Genomic DNA, 21392 nt, shown 5'->3' on the forward strand with positions numbered 1-21392 from the left:
AGTTGTCGTGTGGTTATTGTTTGTTTAGTAACATGGTGTCATTGTTGTTAATAGTGATTGACATTGTTGATTCTGTGTATCGTTGTCGTAAGTTGCGTAAACTTAGTTTTATGATTTATCTAAATAACTTGTTTCTTTTTCATTGTTACCACCTTAAACTTGAATAATGTAGGAATATAAAGTAATACTATCATGAGTGTTTTCATTATTATTTGGTGTAATACATTGCATTATAGAGCTTAAGTCTACTAATTTCTAAAAGTTATGCTAGTGCAAAAAGTATATAATTAGAAGCTTTCTTATTAGATCATACCTTGATATAGAGTTGAGTATAAATTTTGTGTTGTGGTTAGATTTGTAATATGATATTTTAGTTCATAAGCTAGTTTAGGATTAAAGTCATTGTGTGTGGCTAAAGTACTTGTTAGCACAAGTTGAAACTTGTTTGTATGGCAGTAGAGTCATTTCTTTTAAAGTAAGTAGCTTTTAAATAAGACCAAAAAGGCTTATTAGTTTTCTATCTCAAACTCGTATAGGTACTCAGTATATAAGAGGGTCGTAAAACCTCACCTTGGCTAATTATTGTGGCTTTTGGTCGTATTGTAGCAGTTTCAGGTACGTACACGCAGTAACTAACCCTTATGTGCAATTTGCTTTAAGACATTATTGTTTATTATGATAATATACATTGCATTGAAACTATGAGATACTATTGAGTACGTTTTACATGAAGAGCTATCGACTATGAAATCCTTGCGCTTAGAATAGTTTAGAGAATGAGAGTTAATAGAGGGCGAGAACTATCCCTTATTTATTTAAGAATTAGATTATACCTAATTGGAGTTAGAATGGCTCCTTTATAGGTAAATTTCATATTCTATTGAGTGGCTCAGTGGGTTTTGGCGCGCTGCTATCCCAGGGCGCTCATTAATAGTTGAGAGTGGATGTTATTCCCATCTGATAAGGTACTATATTATGATTAGCTGGCGTGACTTAACTGGATTATGTCCGGTTGTTTTATTAGTCCCCTAGGTGAGGTTCGACGGGACCACCGTAAGGGGGGTATGAGCATGCTTGGGTCATTGGGCGCCGAGAGGCCGATAACGCCCCTTGACCGAGGTGTTACCATGCGGGCCTTGCAAACCCCAATATGGTGGCCTCTTCACTGGTTTAGTACCCCAGTGTGTTAGGTTTTTCCCGAAGGTAGGACCCGAGAGGGTCAGCTGGAGGGGGCATGAGCTCATACTTTGCCAATGGGCGCCGGGAGGCCGATAACGCCCTTGGCCGTGTCACTATGCCAGGAAGTAGAGAAAAGATCCACTGATAGAAAACTATTCAGTGATAGAAAGTTTATTTATTGACCGAAAGTTATGTAATGATAGAAGGTTCATTCTTTGGTAGAAAGCTTACGCGTTGGTAAGACGTTTACTATTTGGTAGAATATTTACTCTTTGATAGAACATCTACTTATTGATAGAATAGTTTATGCTATTGAGAAGTGTGCCTAAGTTAAGTTACCTCAAGGGTATTACAGACTATGATCACACTTACCCTAAGATAGACAAGCTCTATAAAGTCATATGTTAGGTATTCTGTTAATGCCTTGGTCGAGTCGAACTATGCGTGTTTTGCAAAAGTTTATGTTTGAAAAGAGGAGCGTGAAGACCTACATTCTACCCAAGCGCACATGGTTCGAGTTGGAAAGCACGTAATGAAATTAAGAAGTATAAGTGACCGATAAACGGTTACTATCTGTGCTTGCGTTTTATGAAATCATCTTATTTTGATTTATGATATAATGTTATCTAGTAGTTGGCCTTATTATATTTGATGCTAGTTACTGACGTGTACGTGTTTGTGTTATGTTGATTGTGGATGACTTTCTATGATTGTCCTGCTATGACACATTGGCCTTTGGTCTAATGTTGAGCAGCAGGAGGATCATAGACTGGCGTAGCAGGTACTGGAGCTTCTTATGCATTGCATTGCATTTGGGGAAAGTGATGAGGGCGAAGCATAACCCGTGTCTTTACCGCTATCTTTCGATTTTGTAGCTCTTGTTATCTTTTGTAAATTTTGGTTGTATATGTTTTGTTATGAGGCCTTGTGTCCTCCCACGTGTATTTGTATTTCCGCTGCGTAGTCTATAACTCTGTATGGTTTTAAGGAGTTAAATCTTTTTAAAACGCAAACGTCGACACTGGAACCATGATCCATGCTTGGCATGTTGATTTGAGAAGCCGACGACGAATCATTCCGCCGTGACATAGTTTTGATAGGCCGTTGGTGCCTTTACTTTATTAGCTTCTAAATAACTTTTGTTTTTCTATAAAGACGCACAGTTTTAAGGCAGATGCTGCCAAAATTTTCACTCACTCACCTTTTTAAAGTTAATATTTAACGTTTATATTTTATATAAATTCAATTCTTTTTCTTTTATGTAACACCCGAATTTCCTCTCGTCCTTTACGCTTTTGGTTTCGTTAAGGGGTCGGAAATTCAGGGGTGTTACAGTAGAGATGGATCCAGCAGCTCCAGGCCCTCGAGACCCTAGTGTGTTGACGATGCAGGCGGATCACAAGAGCAGTGTACTATGGGATGTCCAGGTTAGTCAACTTAGTATTTTGAATGTACATGCCTTTATACTTTAACTTTATGCTAATATAATCTTTGTGTTTAGGTGTCCGACGTAGAGACTATATACACTAGGCATCCCGACTTTGCTCCGTGGGAGATTGACGCACGGATCATCCCCTACCTTCAGCGAGCGAGGTTGTACGACTTCCACCTTAATTATCGCTTATGGGAGAATCGATAGGGCGCTAGTCACGGCTTTAGTCGAGCGGTGGCGCCAAGAGACACATACCTTCCACCTACCTCTAGGTGAGGCTACTGTCACTTTACTTGACGTAGCTGTGCTTACACGGCTTCCCATTGAGGGACATGTCGTTTTCACCGTTGGACGCCAACTCGAAAGTTGGCAAGATAAAGTCCATAGGTTATTAGGAGTCCGACCTCCCCCAGAGGTAGCCAAAGGGAGTGGGTTGCGCGTAACATGGCTTGCGCAGAACTTCTCACACCTCCCTGAAAGTGCTGATGAGGCTACCGTTGAGAGATACGCTAAGGCGTATCTCTTATATCTGATTGGTGTTGTCTTGTTCTCCGACAAGACTGGCAACATGGTACAACTTTTGTACTTGATGTTGCTTGATGCGCCATGGGAGGTCATCTCACAGCTGGGGTTCCCTAGCTTATCTGTACAGAAGACTGTGTGAAGGTTCACGGAAGAACGTGAAAGAGATCGCTGGGCCCCTGATTATTCTCTAGGTAATACTAACTTTACATCTTAACTCTTTTCTCTTAACGCTTTTCTCTTAATTTGTTTTTGAGAATCGTTTACTTACTTATATCTGTAAAACATAGCTTTGGGCGTGAGAGCACGTTCTCATTGGATAACCAATGAGGATTGTGGGACGTGGTGCAATTGCGCCACCAATTCTTCCACCCCCATATGTGCCGTATGGATCGCGGTGGTCCTTTGATAGACGTACAAGGACCCACACAGGATCGGGCGTGGGGTTCTACAACGATCAACTCGATCTACTTCGAGCTGACCAGGTAAAAACTTCACTACAACTTGTCTTGTAACTATCATATTGCATAATTTATTAATTACATTTTCACGTGTCGTTTCGATGGGACCTTACCCCGCTGAGGAATACGCTGCACTGCCCCAGCACTCAGGGATCTTGTCAGGGGCGTGGAGAGCCCCTGTACCTTTGATATGCTTCGACATAGTCGAAGTGCATCTCCCTGAATGCGTACTGCCCCAATTTGGGATGGTACAGGGCATTCTTCCGCCTTGTGACACAGTGGCGGATCTCCATCACAGCTCACGCAAGGGTCGGGAGCCCAAGAACTGGTTGGAGATCAACTGGCGTCATATAGCTCATTGGGATCACAGGCTGGAGCTGCTGGCCCAAGGTGCGCCGATCGAGGCTATAGGCGCACCTACTTCAACGGATTACATGTCGTGGTTCCTCTCATCACTCGTCGATGGATGACACCACGAGGTATCATCGCGGTAGCCCAGTACGCTCCCGCAGCACCGACGATGGCGCACCTTGTAAGTATTCTTCAACGTTGATTATTATCCATAGAACTTACACGTTATACATTTCATTGATACTTCAGTCTTAATGCAGGCACAGGGAATTGCATCTGTCATCAGCTCCACCCAAGAGGAGCCTGTACGAGAGATTGCCCAAGGCATACTCCTAGGGACACTGAAATAGGCTACATTTAATAAAGCTTAATTATAAGTTTATTAAGCTGATTGGGGTTATTAAGTAAGTTAATCCGAGTAATAATATTATTATTTTGATAATATTGACTCAAGTATTTCATTTGTTAATATTTTCAAGAAAAAGGTATATTTTATTTAATGTATAAAATTCGTACAAAGAATACTTCGATAAAAGTGTATTTTGATTATATTTTATTAATTGATTACTATCTTATCTTTGTAAAAATAAATTTAAATAAAGTATTGAAAAATAAATTTCTAAATGCAATCCTTATTCATACTACCAATTACGAAATATTACTTATTTCATAAATCGTCTATTATAACCTTACAGCATGTCTTATATAAGATTGTCTTACGACGAGACGACATTAATAGAATTTAATGGGTCAAAGTTGAAAACAAAACTCATTCTTATCCCATCTAACCGACATACTCCTTCCGTCAATCACAAATAAAATCACGCCTCACACATCTTCCTCCTTCCCTCACTCACGGCTGCTACCTTACTCCTTTCTCCCTCACTCACGGCTGACCCACGAACACCACCATCAACCGGCAGCCCGGCCACGAGCTCCACCACCAACAGCAACCACTTCTCCTCCTTCCTTTATTGTTGGTAACCATTTTTCCTTCTTTTGGTTGTTTTGTTTTCAAATTTAAATGTTAAGGTTTTGTAAATTGATTTGGAGATTTTGTGACTCAAATTGAAGTTCAAGATTGCAAGGTCCTTCAATGGTGATTGAGGTGATCCACAAACTACTCTATTTAAGTATTAATTGAATGTTTTTAAGTAGTTCGGTATGTGGATTCAATTTGGTATGTGGATTCAATTTGGGTATCAACTTGAATTTAATTAGAGTATATGAGTTTAATTAGTAATTTGGTTCTTGCTAGAGTTGATTAGTAATGGTTATTTGGGTTTAATTTTCTAGTATCAAAGTATGTAATATGGATTCTGAAATTTCAGATCGAAAAGGGATCCTACTGTTTTGCGATTTTCTGTATTGTTATGTTCGTTTTTAGCTTTTGGTGCCTTTATGACATTTGTAGAGCTTCGAGTCGCGATCACGTAGACACTTGAATCGCCCCAAGATGAGTTTGTATGAGAGAGTTATGTCCAAAACAGTGGCATACCCGCAGGCTGTCAGGAAAATCAATATGGAACCTTCTGTTTTGGCTATTTTGGGATAGTTTCGATTGTTTTTGGGTTCTGGTGTCTTCGTAAGATTTGTAGAGCTTCGAGTCACGATCACGTAGGCACTTGAATCGCCCCAAGATGAGTTCGTATGAGAGAGTTATGTTCAAAACAGTGACATACCAGCAGGCTGTCAGGAAAATCAATACGGAACCTTCTGTTTTGGCTATTTTGGGATAGTTTTGATTGTTTTTGGGTTCTGGTGTCTTCGTAAGATTTGTAGAGCTTCGAGTCACGATCACGCAGGCACTTGAATCTCCCCAAGATGAGTTCGTATGAGAGAGTTATGTTCAAAACAGTGACATACCTGCAGGCTGTCATGAAAATCAATACTGAACCTTCTGTTTTGGCTATTTTGGGATAGTTTTGATTGTTTTTGGGTTCTGGTGTCTGCATGATATTTGTAGATCTTCGAGTCGCAATCACGTAGGCACTTGAATCGCCCCAAGATGAGTTTTTATGAGAAAGTTATGACCAAATCACTAACAAGTGTTCTGTTATGGTACTAAAATGGAATTTATTACGTGGGATTAGGAAGTATAAAATAAATTGGAGGTTTAAGGTTACTTATTGAGTAATTGAGATTAACTTAGGTTTATAATTTTCCCTTTACGGATTGGTATTGTTGGGTTATGGATCTTAATTGAATAATATGAGTGTTTGGTTCAAGTATAAATTTGGGAACATATGAATTGATTGGTATTTTAATTATTGATTGTTATTCATGGCGTAGAAAGGTAATCTACAAGCAAACTACTATCCTATCTTTTAAATTTAATTCAAGTATTTCAAAGTTCAAGTTATGTTTTATAAGGTGTGGTATTACTACTATTGATATTTAAGCAAAATCGTTTGGTGTTTGAAACTATGGATTTTGACCTTGTTGACCTTGCTCTTGGTCCTTATTAAATTATTGTTTTGTTTTATATTGAAATGTTCGACATTGAAAAATGTCCGTTTTTGGGAATTGGCAACGGATATTTATATCCGGATTATTGTGAAATCCTATAGCTTGATAATAGGTAATGGTTATTCGGATCGGTCTCGAGCCCCCGATCCCATTTCGTTCTTGCAAGAACCGTAATTTCGGTGATGACGATCACCCGTGTTCTCAGGATTTAGATCAAGCCTACTTCCTGACGGTCCATATATTCCCACGTTTTAAAGTGCTGTTAAATTATTGATTTAATATGAGTTTTTGAATAAATACGTTTGGTACATAAAGTTGTGTTTGTTTCACAAACGATATCATATTTATCGTTTGCCGTATTGTTTCGCTATTGACTTGTAAAGTAATAGCCTCATTTTGTTTTACGCTATTAACTCGTAAAGTTATAGCCGTGTTTTGATTTGTTATGAACTAAAGGTTCATAACAGTATTTATGTCGATACCAAACGGTCTTTTAAAAGAGTTTTGATTTGGATAAAATAATGTTTATAAATGATTACCAAGTGAACAAGGAATTTGATTTGGAAATGTTTGTTAATGACTTGTATACAAATGTAGTAGTTTGTTGGATTACTCAACAATGCAATTGTTGACCGTTTTTTATAGGGTCTATCTCTTATAGGGAGTAGATCCACTTTCAGGTTGCCATCTTTAGTGCGGATGTATGTGCTGCTCATTTATGTGTCATGTGTTGCGATAGCGAGGACATCATTTTCGGAAGGTTAACTTATAATGACATTTTGACAAATCATGTCTTTTTAAATAAAAATAGATATTTTATAATGTATTAATTTAGTTTATAGCTGGGTTGTAAGTAATTGTATTACAGTTTTGTAAAGTTTTTAAATACTCTGATATTGGTTGCTGTGGCTATCGAGCCACAGGTCGGATTCAGCCCAGAGTTCTATAAGTCTTCCGCTGTGCTTTGTAGACAATATTATTATTATATTGTTTACGCTGGTTTGGGCTGTTTCAGGCACAGTTTCAGCACTTCCAAAAGTCGCTGTGCCCGATACCACTAAGCAGGGGTCATCTCCTCATCATGCCGACGTTCATCTTGAGGAGGTAGACTTAACGTGCCCGACTATGGTGCCGGGTCCTCACAGGGTGCTGGATCATCACAGTATCAATCACCTCCCCTACCCTAGCGTCATGCGACGGCCTCTTACTATCGTAGGAGGCGTCGTAAACCGTCACAGTTAGACAGGGTACAGGAGGAGGATTAGCATTAGTATACTGTTCGTATATATTGAACATTAGTGACATTTTGTATATATTGAACATTTGTTCATATTCAATATTTGTAACACTTGGACTTTTGTGTATAATTTGTAGTATATATGTAGATGTATATATTTTTATCGTATTATCACAAGTTTATTATGAATGAAATGATGTTAAGTACTCAGAGTTTTTGGCGATGAATCATTCCGCCAAGAATGCAGTATGAATTTAATCAAAAAACAAACAGACAATCATATTCAAATAGGGAAAATGCTCTCAAAAATTCAACACAATTTCATTCATGTTCAACGAATCCATATCAAATTACATAGTTCATTCATAAAGTTAAACCACCGTCGTTAACTAATATTGCTTCTTCAACTTTCTCATAATTCTTTCAGTCTCTTCTTTCCTATGTTCCATATTATCTATTTGTCTCTTAAGATTCAATACCTCATCTTTAAGCTCTTGTTTTTATTTTTCAAACGATTTGGTACCCTTCGTAGCAACCCACCTAAAGTACGTGCATCTGAATCTTTCATCCAAGTAGAAAGGACAAGCAACAAAATTACGGCCAGGATCGACGTCACTCCAATCTGTATTAATCTCAACTTCATAACCACATTCACAAAACTCTTCAATAGATAGCTCCTATGACATTTACGGAACACATATGATATAGTAACATAAGTAAACATTCAAAAATAATATTAACATTTATAAATTGAGAATAGTACTAACATAATACTTTATGTTACCTTCAAAATCGATTAACTAGAACAAGAATGATGGGGTTTGGATACAATGAAGTAGGGAGATGATGAAGTTATTTATAGAAGATAATAACAATGGCTATTTTTAACTTCATAACGGCTATTTGTTAATTTTACAATGGTTAGTTTAAATCATATAAAAAGATCAACAAAAGTCAAACCAGGTCAAGGGATATGTCGCTTTTACTAACAGCGACATTATGTTTGACCAGTCAAACATTAGGTTGTTGTTATCAACAGCGACATATATCTTGACTAAATTTTTGATTATTTTATTATACTCGCTGTTAGTAAGTGCGAGTATACATCAAGCATAAGCTTTGGAGGCAAAGATGCTTATTTTGGGAATAAAGTTTGAACGAAGCTTGTTTTTTGAATAAAATTGTTAAATTATCTTATTTTTTTCAAATTTTCCAACTAGCTCAAGCCCAAGCCCAATGACAAGCCCAAATGCGTAACAGCCGATACCCAGCCCAATGCCATTTCTGCACTCTGCAGTCTGCAATCTAGAAAGATTGAAAAAAATAAGATAAATAAACAATTTAATTCCGAATATAAGATTCGGGAAAACTTATGTCCCAAAATAAGCTTCCGTACATCCAAGCCTAGCCTCGGGTAAGTCGCTGTTAGTAACAGCGAATGAGGAGAAAAAAAAAAAAATTAAAAGGCCCTAAGTCGCTGTTAGTAACAGCGACTTAAGGAGTTGACCAGTCAACCCCTTAAGTCGCTGTTACTAACAGCGACTTATAAAAAAAAAATAATAATAATAATTTTTTTTTTTAAAATTTTAATAATACTGAACTTGAAGTAGCTGTATTTTTTTATTTTTGGAGCAGCTTGTTTTTTAACCTTCAAACAATTATTTAATAGCAGATGAACTAACTATATAAACTTGTTATTGTTTGATTAATCTTTCGATGTGGGATTGTTTTCTGGAACACATCAAAATAAATGAAACCAAAAATTAGCTCACGAATAGAGCACCGATGTGGGACTAAGTTATTGAAGAGGAAGACATCCACCATTGAAGAAGACCACTATTTGTTCTCCATTGAAGAAGACATCTAGGTGAAGTGTGGTATGGTTTTATGTAAGTTACTGCTATGCCATTGATCAGACAAGACTATCAATGATGGCTGACACACTTCTTGCTCAGAACTCTAATTCCATGAGATTGATGCATGGTTTGAATGGAGGGATTTTTGCTTCAGAAAGTGGCTATCCTTCTGATCCTACCATTTTCTATGATAATGACCCCAATTTAGGTGAAGTGTACGCCTCCATGGAAAGTGCATCTATTGCAACCTATACTGGTAGGAATTAATCAGTGAAAGGGAGAATAGATTAAGCGTGAGGGAGAACAAATAGTGGTCTTCTTCAATGGTGGATGTCTTCCTCTTCAATAACTTAGTCCCACATCGGTGCTCTATTCATGAGCTAATTTTTGGTTTCATTTATTTTGATGTGTTCCAGAAAACAATCCCACATCGGAAGATTAATCTGCTATTAAATAATTGTTTGAATGTTAAAAAACAAACTGCTCCAAAAACAAAAAAATACAGCTACTTCAAGTTCAGTACTATTAAAATTTTTTAAAAAAATATATATATATATATTTTTTTTATAAGTCGCTGTTACTAACAGCGACTTAGGGCCTTTTAATTTTTTTTTTTTTTTCTCCTCATTCGCTGTTACTAACAGCGACTTACCCGAGGTTAGGCTTGGATGTACGAAAGCTTATTTTGGGACATAAGTTATCCCGAATCTTATATTCGGAATTAAATTGTTTATTTATCTTATTTTTTTCAATCTTTCTGCAATCTATGGGTAAGGTCTACCCGTCTTCGGACATGAATGAACCGCCCAAAAAAAAAAAATACTACAAGAAGGATTTCGCGGAAACTTATTCCTCCATTGAGTTGCTTCGAGGAAAGAGCCCAGAAACGGGAAACTTATTCTGTTATTCAATCTTCAGCAGTCTACAAGAAGAAGAAAGTATGAATTTTTGGTTCGTTTGAACTTTCAATTTATGCATAAATGGAGGAAAATTGTCCTATTCCTAGGTAACGAACAAACATTAAATTTAACCCATTCATCACTCTTATTTTATTTTATTATGGTATTACAATTCTTCTTGTTTAATTTCTTTTACTATCAATTTAGGTGTGAAATTAATCTTGATTACATTGATTATTTCTGTCTAGCTTTCGGTTGATTTATATACTAATTATTCTATGTTCATTATCAGATACAATTAGTTTTTGTTTTTGTTTTTTTAATTTTTTTAAAATTTTAAAATTTTTATTTTTATAATATAGTGATTTTCCTTGTGTTTGACATGTTAAGTTTCATTATTGAAGGGTTACACACTAAAGTTTAATTTTTTATTATCGCGGGTAGACTGAGGGAAGTGAATAGGGAATAGCCGGTGATAATCGAATCCAAGATCTGAGGAATGTGGTTATTGCTCCTGCTGAGACCAGACCCAATTTTCAAAATTCTGTCTTTTGGATTGAGGTTTCAAAGATAATTCATTTCCCTTTTTGCTTTTTGGTATTGTTTTGTTTGTCCACTCTTTTTTTCCTCTTTGTGAGGATGGATGAATATGTTGTGAGTTGGTTATTGCTTTTAGTATAAATAATAGATTCATCTAATGTTGATTTCGGGACTAGCTTGAATGCAAATTTGAGATTTTTTTGAGTTATTGGTCTTGATTTTCGAACTCTTGGCTTAATGAGAGTATTATAGAAAAGTATTCAGTTTAAACATATATGCAAATATTGGGAGGGAACTAGTTATTTATTTGTCTTGTACTTGACTGATTTTTTTCTATAATTTCCATTTTTGCTAGTTTGATTAACTGAAAAAAAAAAGGAAATTGTGAAGGAAATAGTTTGTTAGAATCCATTTTCAAGAAAAGGTGAGAATGAGGTTAGTAGTTCAATATGATGTTTTCTGCTGTTGATATGTTATGCTACTGAATGTTTAACAGGATAACCAACTCATGCCAATTTGTGTTCGACTTGTTAGTAGAATCTTGTAGCAATTAAGGATTTATGGTGTTGGGTTTGATGTTTGTTGTTTCTTGAAGGAACATGGATTTTCATTGAGTCTTGTGGCGTTCAGTACTTGGCTCTGTGTCATACAAAAATCTCCTGCTAGCAGCAATTTAATATGGGAGGTTTATTGTCATATGATTTAGAAGATAATCGACCCAAATGAAGCGACAGTCAGTAAAATGATCTATGCATAATGTAAGTCAGGTGAGCTGCAAAATTTGACATCATTGGTAGATTCATAGCAATGGGTGGGTGCTCTCCTCAAGTGATCGTGAACACTGAACGCTAGTTTTGTTTTTAGGATGTTAAGGAAAGGAGAATTGAGGAAGGACTTGTAGTGTTGAAGAGGATGTTACAGTACAGACAACCTGATACTTGATTCTGTTTTTACTTGTTGGTTGTATACGCTCCACTAAGAAGTGGGAATCAAACTGCACACATGAAGCGTATGAAAACAAATGCTGAGTCGTGGTTTTTCTCTTCAACTCTTGTTTATAATCTATTTATTGGGGGTTGTTTCAAGGACGGGATGTTAGAAGAAGCCCTTAACTTGATGGATGAAATGCCAAACACGGGTTCAAGTTCAACGCCATATGACAATACTTACTAATTAAGATTCTCGTATGATGGATTGTGCTAGCATAGGAGCGTTGGTGGACATTCTTTTGACTTTGTGTAGAAATGACAGAGAAGTCTGTTCCTGAGCTATTCAGTTTTCAATGAAATGCAGGGAAAGATATGCAATAAGGAAATATGAAGCAGGCCAAATGGCCATTCAGATGTTAACTGTTTTAATGGAGAATTGGTGTTTTCAAAGTTTGTTATGAAATAGTCCCATTTAGTTTTTTACACTTGTCGAGACAATATTTTAATCTTTAATATTTCAAATCATTCTTAATTAAAAATTATAAAAAGTTGATATTAATAATCCTTGTATTGATACGAATCAAACTAGATCTCACATAACTATGTTTTAACTTATAGATTAAGAGTAAAATACAAATTAAGAGTGATAGGTGAATAACGCTCAAAAATAAATGGTACAATTAGGCTGAATTGGAGGGAATAGAATTCAAGTCAGTCTCTTGGATTATCCACCTCCTCATCATTGCAGAAAATTGGATGATGCAGATATTTAGTTTATGGCTATCATGGAAAGACGGGCATTAGGCTAGAGCAATGTCACACAATTCACCGATCTACTCGTAAATTGCAAATAGAAATAAAAAAGAATTTTGATTGTTATTATAATACATTTTATACATTTTGAGTAAATTGGCAAATTATGTTACACTAAGTCAGAGCATATGAAGAAAATTTGAAAAAGTTGAGTGAAAAAATAAAAAAAATTAATCAAATAAGCGATAAATTAAACTTTTTCCAAAAGTAAGCGTCCAAACCCCAAAGCTGTGCTTTGGAGTTGTTCGCAGTTAGTAACTGCGAATAGGTCAAAAAAGACAAAATAGCTGTTCGCAGTTAGTAACTGCGAACAGCTATTTTGTCTTTTTGCTGTTCGCAGTCTAACTGCGAACAGTTATTTTGTGTTTTTTGAACTGTTCGCAGTTACCAACTGCGAACAGCTAGTTTGTCTTATATGCTGTTCGCAGTTAGTAACTGCGAACAGCTCCAAAGCACAGCTTTGGAGTTTGGACGCTTACTTTTGGGATTTGTTTAAAATTTCGCTTATTTAATTACTTTTTTTTATTTTTTCGCTCAACAATTTCAAAAATTCAGCATATGAATATTCATCTACTAGCCAGTGATATATATCTTCACTCCTTGGAGTCTTAATTTAATTAATTACTATTTACTTGTTTGTTGTCTAGTCATATCTGATAATAAAATTTTTTATTGACTTTTAGCATTTTGACCTATTTTTCATTTAATAAAATAAAATAATAATTAACAAATAAATTTTGCTAAACATCTATATAATAATTGGTTTAGTAATTAGTAGTTGACCTAACATTTAACAAATCACTTAATATTTTTAATTAGTCAAACTAGTTATCCAAAACAGACCCATTAACTGGAAATTTGAAAAAAATAAGATCAGTTAACAACTTTATTCCAAAAACAAGCTTTGTGAAAAATTTATTCCCAAAATAAGCGTCCGTACATCTAAACCTAGGCCTGGTGTAATGTCGCTGTGACTAACAAAAAAAAAAATTAGTAAAGTCGCTGTTACTAACAGCGACTTGATGCGTTTTAAGTTTCCAGTTCTTCTTTTTCTTCGTCATTTCAGTTACTTCCTCATTCCAACCTACGAGATTAAGGAGTTCACCAGTCAACCTTAAAGTCGCTGTTACTAACAGCGACATGAGGCTTTGCTAATTTTTTTTTTATTTTGCTGTTAGTAACAGCGACATTACACCAAGCCTAGGTTTGAATGTACGGGCACTTATTTTAAGAATAAAGTTTTTACGAAGCTTATTTTTGGAATAAAGTTGTTGAATGATCTTATTTTTTTCAAAATTTCCCATTAACTTGTGCGATGAAGCCGGTGATTAAATGATCAGGACTTTCCAATCTAATTTTGTTCTTCAACCAAGTATATTGAATTTTTAATAAAGATGAAGTTTTGCCCATATCAGAACTCAGAAGACATAAAATGGTCAGCATTAGTGGCCTTTCTGTTTTTTTGGTAAATAATACTCTCTCACTTCTTTTTTTTTTTATACAAGTTAAGTGGGAATTAGATTTTTGAAGTATATATTGAAGATAAAATATATTCATATGAAATTTTGTTAAATTTATGTTGATGTAAAGTTTTTTAATATATAATTTTTATAATTTTTTATAATTCGTATTTAGAAATATTAAAACTTAAAATTCACTTTAAAATATGGGCAAAAGCTAAAATAAAAAAAAAGAACGAAAAAGGGTATTAAATATTTATGTTTATCTTGTTCTTTATTAGATTCTATTCCTGTGTGCCTCGGTTATTTTTTGACCATAACAAACATGTTTTAATTACAGTAATGGAATATTAATTTTTTGCTGAAAAGTATGTAAAAAATAATCAATAACTTTGTTAACTCTGAAAGGTCTTTGGGTCCACATTGCTTGATACTATCTCCGTCCATTACGTTCGTACCATTGTTTTGGCACAAGTATCAAATAAATAATTGGTTGATAGCAAATTATTATTATTGTTCCTAAATAATGACAAATGTGTAAGAGCAGATTATACATCGATCTTGAAATTTATAAAGCTGATAGCTGATAGTTGATAATTTTACCCTTTTTACGATCTTATTATTAATGACAGATTCAAAATTTTAACTGAGATCTTTGAAATTGATTTTATAATTAGACAAAAATATAAAAAGAAGGGGCTATAATATATTTTACTTAAAATATTCTAATTTTTTTATATGTAGCAAAATCAATATCATTTACGATTACAAACGCTTTTTAATATCATTTGAGAGGGTGGAAAAGCGTTTTTTTTCGTTTGTATTTTATCCATTTCAATATTTCATCTAATATAGAAAGATAATTAATTTTCTACTGCGCTTCTAATACCCTAACCCGGTCTCTATTTTTTTCATCAAACACAAGACAACTACTTATTATTTTATATTTTATATTGAAAGGTAATAGAAAAAATTATCTTGAATAATCTAAAAAAATTATCTTGAATAATCTAACCTATAGTTTATCTGCTGTAAATAATTCATACTATTAATTATTTCAAAATAATCCAACTTTTGTATATTTTTTACTGATAGCATCCCTTGTTATATTTTAACCGACTATTGTAAGTAACTACCACCAAAGAGGAGTAAAAGTAGACCAATAAAGAAGCATAAGGAGGAAGAAGAGGTGAGTATAACGACTAGTAGGTACCTATAGTAGCCGATTAAAATGTTGTAAGGGTACTATCAGCAAAAAAAATACAACGGTTAGATTATTTAAAAATAATCAATGGTAGAGATTATTCAATAAAAATTGACAATAAATAAAATTGTTCAAGAAAATTTTTCTTATTAAATATAAGTGCACTCAATTCATACCAGACGAACGTTATAAAATTGACCATAATAAAAGAAAATACATCATGATTCATGTCATGGCCATAACTGTTTATTGAATATATCCATAGTCCATCTACTCATTATGACCGTATAATGTGCGTATATTCCGTCCACATACGCAGCTATGTTTTTGTTAACAATACTCTTTTCATTTTGAGTCAAAGAATAGTAGTATCCCAATTCTTAGTTCCACTACTATTCTACCTATTCAAGGACTGTTTTTAATTGTTATTGACTTTTCAATTATCTTTAAGGAAAATAATGGATAAAATCTTTTACTTATAAACTGAAAATAGAGGCAGCAACAAAATATGTATTAAATTTTGAGTCTATAATTATTTTATATCTTTGTGAAAATTTGAGTCTAAAATACCAGTAAATAAAATTTTAAAAATTAATATAAGTTAAATATATAAGGGCAATAAGCTTAAGACCCATCATTTTAGAAAGGCTTAAGACTCATCTTATTTACGACCGTACATCTTATATGCATTACAGGCCATCTAATTTAAATACATGCATGTTGTTTTCGTTTATAAGAATAATAATAAGTTATGAGTTGTATTAATCATAGAAACGGAGATTTATTGATTTATTTTTTTTTCTATTTTAACCTTTCATTTTTTATCCATGGCATTTTTAGCCACTTTTCAAACTTGATATTCCTTATATGAAAAGGATATTATATGAGCTGAATTTATTTGATTTGAATTATTTCGACCAACCAATAGAGCAAGCAACCACATAATAAATATGTAAGATAAAATTGAATTGTCTAATTTAGCATCAATTTTTGTCTCCATAAAACAAACAAGCTTAGGATGTAGTTTAGCATTTGCATCACTGATCGAGCTTACCGTAAGTTGCTTATACTAATATAAATAGCCACTTGATCATTGCCATCGCCCATCGTAGGATCAAGGCAAATACCTTTTGGATCGCTTTTTTTTGGTTTTCGATTTTATGGTTTTTTGGTTCATCAAACAGTTAGGAAATATATTTGATAACTGTAAAATGGGCATTTAATCCAAAATTTAAAAACTAAGTACTAAAAATAGATATTTTCGTTGATTTTTGACTTTTTGTTTAATTTTTCTCTGATAAACAACCAATAATAAACAATTAATTTTTTATCAAACATATTTATAACAACTAGCTTAAATAATTTTCTTATCAACTTGTCAAACTAGCCAACATGTTGTCAAATAAGAAAACAAAAAGAACACAAGGAGTATTAAAATTTGATTCCTAACAATAAAATCACTATTCTTTATTCATTTACTCACATTGTTGCAAACAAATTCTTAAACCTTGTAAGACTATTACTCACTTTGCAATAAAGAGATAAATAATAGTTCATGAATACAAATATTTATTGTTTTGAACTCAAGAATTTTAACGCATCTAATGATTTAACTAATTTTTTTTTTATTACATAGTAAGCCAAAAAAATAGAAAAATTAGATAAAATTCAAATTTTATAATTTTATTTGAAGAAAATATTACTTATTTAAACTGAGATAAAACCTCAGAATTTTAAAAGCTTAGAGTTTGCCAAAATTTAGTAAGTTGGGTCAACTTAAGCGGCTTATCTTATTCATCAGTCGTATTCTCTATACGGTGCTTATTTAATAAAATTGTTGTTTGTATTTTATTCATTCATTGTTAATTGATTTTTTAAATGTGGTGGTTTAAGTCTTAGCTATGTTTTGACTATTGTCTCAACTTTCTTCCTTGCTGTGCTGGGGTACCAATATATTCTTTCATTAACTTAGCTCTAATTTTCATCAAACAATATATAAAGAAATATTTGTAGCCTATGTTACCTAATTTTCATCAACCAATATATGAAGAAATATTTGTATCCTATATGACCTAATTTTCGTCCAATTTAAATTAAATAAATTATATTTGTGATCTTCACATATAATTATGCCTAATATAAATCATTTTTTCCTTAATTAATTCTCCTAAATGAGGAGAATGAAAAGAATATATATATATATATATATATATATATATATATATATATATATATATATATATATATATATATATTTGTATTCGGTAGGATGAGAAAAAGAAAGGGTTAGGTAAGGATTAAATCCGAAACTTTACATGGGAGAGTGGTACTTGCTTCTATTGACACAAGACTCGATTCACGAACGATATATTAAAAATTAAAATCTCAATAATATAATAATATGTCTTTTTTCTATATTACATACTAAATGTTAATGAAAGAATAATTCATTAATATTATATATTTTAGTCATAATTGGAATGAAAAAATGATTTTTCCCACAAAATTAAACCTCAAAAAGGTTAGTCATTTAATTTGTATGATATTTCTAATATATTGACAAAGAATGGTATATCTCTAGTATATTGCTTTTGTTTAATTTGTACACTAATTCTTGCAAATGTAAAATGTATGCTAAAAAATTAATCTGCTGTACAGCAAAATTATAGAGACTAATAGAACAAATCTATCATCTCCAAAAATAATAAAAATAATTAGTAATATAATCTAATTAAAATGGTCTCTTTAAATTCTTAAAATCCATTGATTCTATGCACTCAACCTTATTTCTGAAAAGATTCAAGACCTTTAATAACTTGGTAACCTTCTCCTTAATCCTCTCATTAATATTCCAACCCACTTGTAAAATCAGCAAAAGCTTTTGAAATGCACCAACTTGAAGAGCTTCAACTATAACACCTCCATTTTCTCTCTTCTCATTTTCACAAAGCCTATAGAGTATAGAAACCGAAAACTCGGTCGCTAAATCAGTAACTCTAAGTATCTTTTTAACCACCACTGGCACGGCCAGTGCGTGGCTATAAGTTGCAAGACGGCCATTGTCTGTTCGACAAAGGCCATCGAGCACCCCTAGTGCTTTCTCGCACATGCTTTTATCAGCATCTACTAGAATGTCTAGGACTAATGTGACTAAACCCATTTCAATAAACTTTCCTATGATAACACCCTTATTTGAAGATATAATATAAGGTGTTATCATATGGTAAATTACTACTAGAGAAGCTTTAGTAGAAGATGGACAAATTGGTTCTTTAACTAATTTGACTAAGGACTCAATTGTTTCGTCTAGGGTTGTTAATGCATCAACAACTTTATCTTGATCATCTTTATGGCTCGAAACGAGGTCTTTAAGGATTAAAACCGCGCTTCGCCTGCTCGATAAACTTCCTCGCTTAAGGAACAAGACCAAACGCTCTAGAGATTTTGGTGAACTAAGACGAATCTCCGCTTGTGATTCTAAGGGAGTTATTGAGATGAGAACTACCATAATTTCTTCTAATAGTGAAATGACAATTTCGCCCTCGCCATCTGCAAATGATTGAAATACAAGGGCTAATGTTTTTCCAACTCCATTACCAACAATGCATTTTTTATTCCTTTCACTCTCTTTTATTGCTTTACTTATTTTCTCCACCAAATTACGACACTCTTGTGGATTTCGAGTCGTCGAGATTTTGTCCAAGATTGATCCCACCTCATCCGAACTGATCGGAATACGAGGTGTGGGAATACGTTCGATACCGTGTGAACGGTTCTCCACGCACCAATCTTGGATCATACGACGTATGGTATGATTTGGAATAGGCTCAAATGTTTTTAAAACGGACTTGGTCATAGGACATGTTACGTTACCAGCCTCTATCCATTTTTCTATATTTTCACGATCGTACGTGATACCCGTTGACAAAGTCACAGGATCCTTCATCATATCTAAGGATATCGGACACCGAAAATGGGTCGGAACTATTAGCTCCGTCGGTTTCTTATGCAACCCACTTTCACCGCCAACCCTGCCTCGGCCCGCCCTTTTCCTCCTCCATGAAGAAATCATCTTTACAAAATTATAATCAATTAAAGTGAATAAACTCGAACAAATTCAAGAAAAAAAAATTGTTCGTTTTTGTTTGTTTTGTTGGTTGGATGATGAATATGAGATAAGAGAATATAAGCTTTGGATGAATATTGAATGGGGTATTGTTGAAAGAGTATGTATATATATGAGGTAAGTTGAGGAATAAATTAATATAAGAAAAAAAATATATATAATACAAAAGTAATAAATTAAAGTAAGGACCAAAAGACTCAAATAGGCCAATATGGTACTATTACAAATTGTTGTTGAGTTCAAACAAAGGAGGTGGAGAAAGATTTGAAAGTTTGACCGTTGAAAGTTTGAAAGGGTAAACAAAATTGAAAGAGATATAGAAAAGAGAGTCAAAAGAGCCGTTGATTTGGTAATACTTAGGAGTGGGTCATACTCATAAACTTTGGTCACAACTCATAAGTATGTTTTGTAGCACAATGAAAATCGAGAATGAATCAACGTCAATAGTTGCGGGTCGGTGCATGAGACGTAAAAACGGATCCGAGTATTGCTAAGTCAATAGTCTCGTCCACCTAGCTAGGTAGCTCTACTAGTCCATCACATGGGCGAAGGTAAATCGGGGTCAGATCTAACACACAACTTATTGAATTTTTAATTTCATTTCTTGCCGATTGATTCACAATATATAATGTAAAGGTTGATTCAATATTTAAAATTAAATTAAGTTTAATTGTCAGAGTAGTAAAAATGGATAATCGAATCTAATTCAATTGAAGCATGTATCAATTTCGCCAAGTAAAGTCTTGTGTTTGATTCTCTATGCCGCTCTTCTTTCATCTTATCATATAAGAAAATCTAATAAACTTAAGATTATTTGGTTAACCTAATAACCTTATTAATATTGTTATTATTTGAAATGAAAGGATTTAGACCTCATAATTGTTAGAGCAAATGTTCTTCAATGGAGATTCTAATACACAAAGAATGATAAAGATTGCAAAAGAGTAAATAAATAACAAGAATTGAAAGGTGGAAAAATCCTAATATCAAATTGATATTAGACTATAAAACCCACCAAATGGATGAAGATAATTTATTAATTTGAGTTCTTGATTATATGCCCTAATCCACCTCTATCAATGGAGAATGAAAAACTATAGAGAATACATGAGTAATTGGAAACCCCCAATTACACCCTTAAGAACCCTAATTTGGCTCCCTCTCTATCTAGATCAATTCTCTCTCACAAGGGGATTACAAGTGTATTTCATGTGTTTTTCTCTCAATCTCATTTACAATTGATGTTTACTTGAGTATTTATAAGGTTAAGGAAGCACGGGAACAACAAAGCAAAGACCCACACAAAACAACAATTAATTAGAAGCAATCCCACAATATTGCTCGATTGGGACCTTGGTCGAGCGAACTTGCTCGCCTGGTCGAGCCAGCAGCAGCAGGTCGAGCCAATGCGCTCGATGGGTCGAATGAGGGTGCAGTACATTCTGATCTTAAGCTTCTCAAGATCCTTCATAAGCCCGTATATACCAATAAAAAATACTCCACAACATCAAGCCAAAATATATTAAGATTATGATGTTGCATGAGCTATAATGTGATCAAAATCACTCTTAACACTTGGTGATTTGTTCCTTTCACTAACATTATTAATTCCACTTTTATTGATTACACACCCTAAATTCGTTATATTTTGTATATATGGAGTTGAATGCCTTGAGTTTACGTGTTTTAGGATCTTTGGCATAAAGGAAATCCTCCTTAGTAAATTTTCGAGATTAAAGTTTTTAGCTTGTCTTCTATAAAATCATCTTATTATAATACAAACTCATATAATCAATCTATTTTCTTTATTGATGACTTGGCTTTAAAGATTGTAAAATGATCATTTTAAGATCAACCCACAATCTTAACTCTCTACTCCACTAGCCTACCCTTTTATTCAGAGTTGATCTTGTT

General features: G+C 33.8%; 1 protein-coding gene and 1 long non-coding RNA gene across 4 annotated transcripts; one reads left to right on the plus strand and one right to left on the minus strand.

Annotated features, from left to right (window-relative positions):
• Positions 1-10208: 10208 nt before the first annotated feature.
• On the plus strand, positions 10209-12430 carry LOC130815467 (uncharacterized). Of its 3 annotated transcripts, none has more exons than XR_009042608.1 (2): positions 10209-10513; positions 11542-12430. It is a non-coding gene; the product is annotated as an uncharacterized LOC130815467 (long non-coding RNA). The 3 variants fall into 3 exon arrangements; XR_009042609.1 differs by having other exon boundaries at positions 10278-10513; positions 11302-12430; XR_009042610.1 differs by having other exon boundaries at positions 10278-10513; positions 11443-12430.
• Positions 12431-17832: 5402 nt separating this feature from the next.
• LOC130815582 (U-box domain-containing protein 21-like) lies at positions 17833-19586 on the minus strand. Its single transcript, XM_057682070.1, has one exon. It carries the CDS (start codon positions 19422-19424, stop codon positions 18084-18086), a length of 1341 nt encoding a protein of 446 aa, XP_057538053.1. The 5' UTR covers positions 19425-19586; the 3' UTR covers positions 17833-18083.
• Positions 19587-21392: the final 1806 nt, after the last annotated feature.

Source organism: Amaranthus tricolor, chromosome 6, assembly GCF_026212465.1.
Source record: "Amaranthus tricolor cultivar Red isolate AtriRed21 chromosome 6, ASM2621246v1, whole genome shotgun sequence".
Lineage (NCBI taxonomy): Eukaryota > Viridiplantae > Streptophyta > Magnoliopsida > Caryophyllales > Amaranthaceae > Amaranthus > Amaranthus tricolor.

Coding starts and splice junctions, on each gene's coding strand:
- LOC130815582 (XM_057682070.1), bottom strand. CDS start 19,424: ATGATTTCTTCATGGAGGAGGAAAAGGGCGGGCCGAGGCAGGGTTGGC.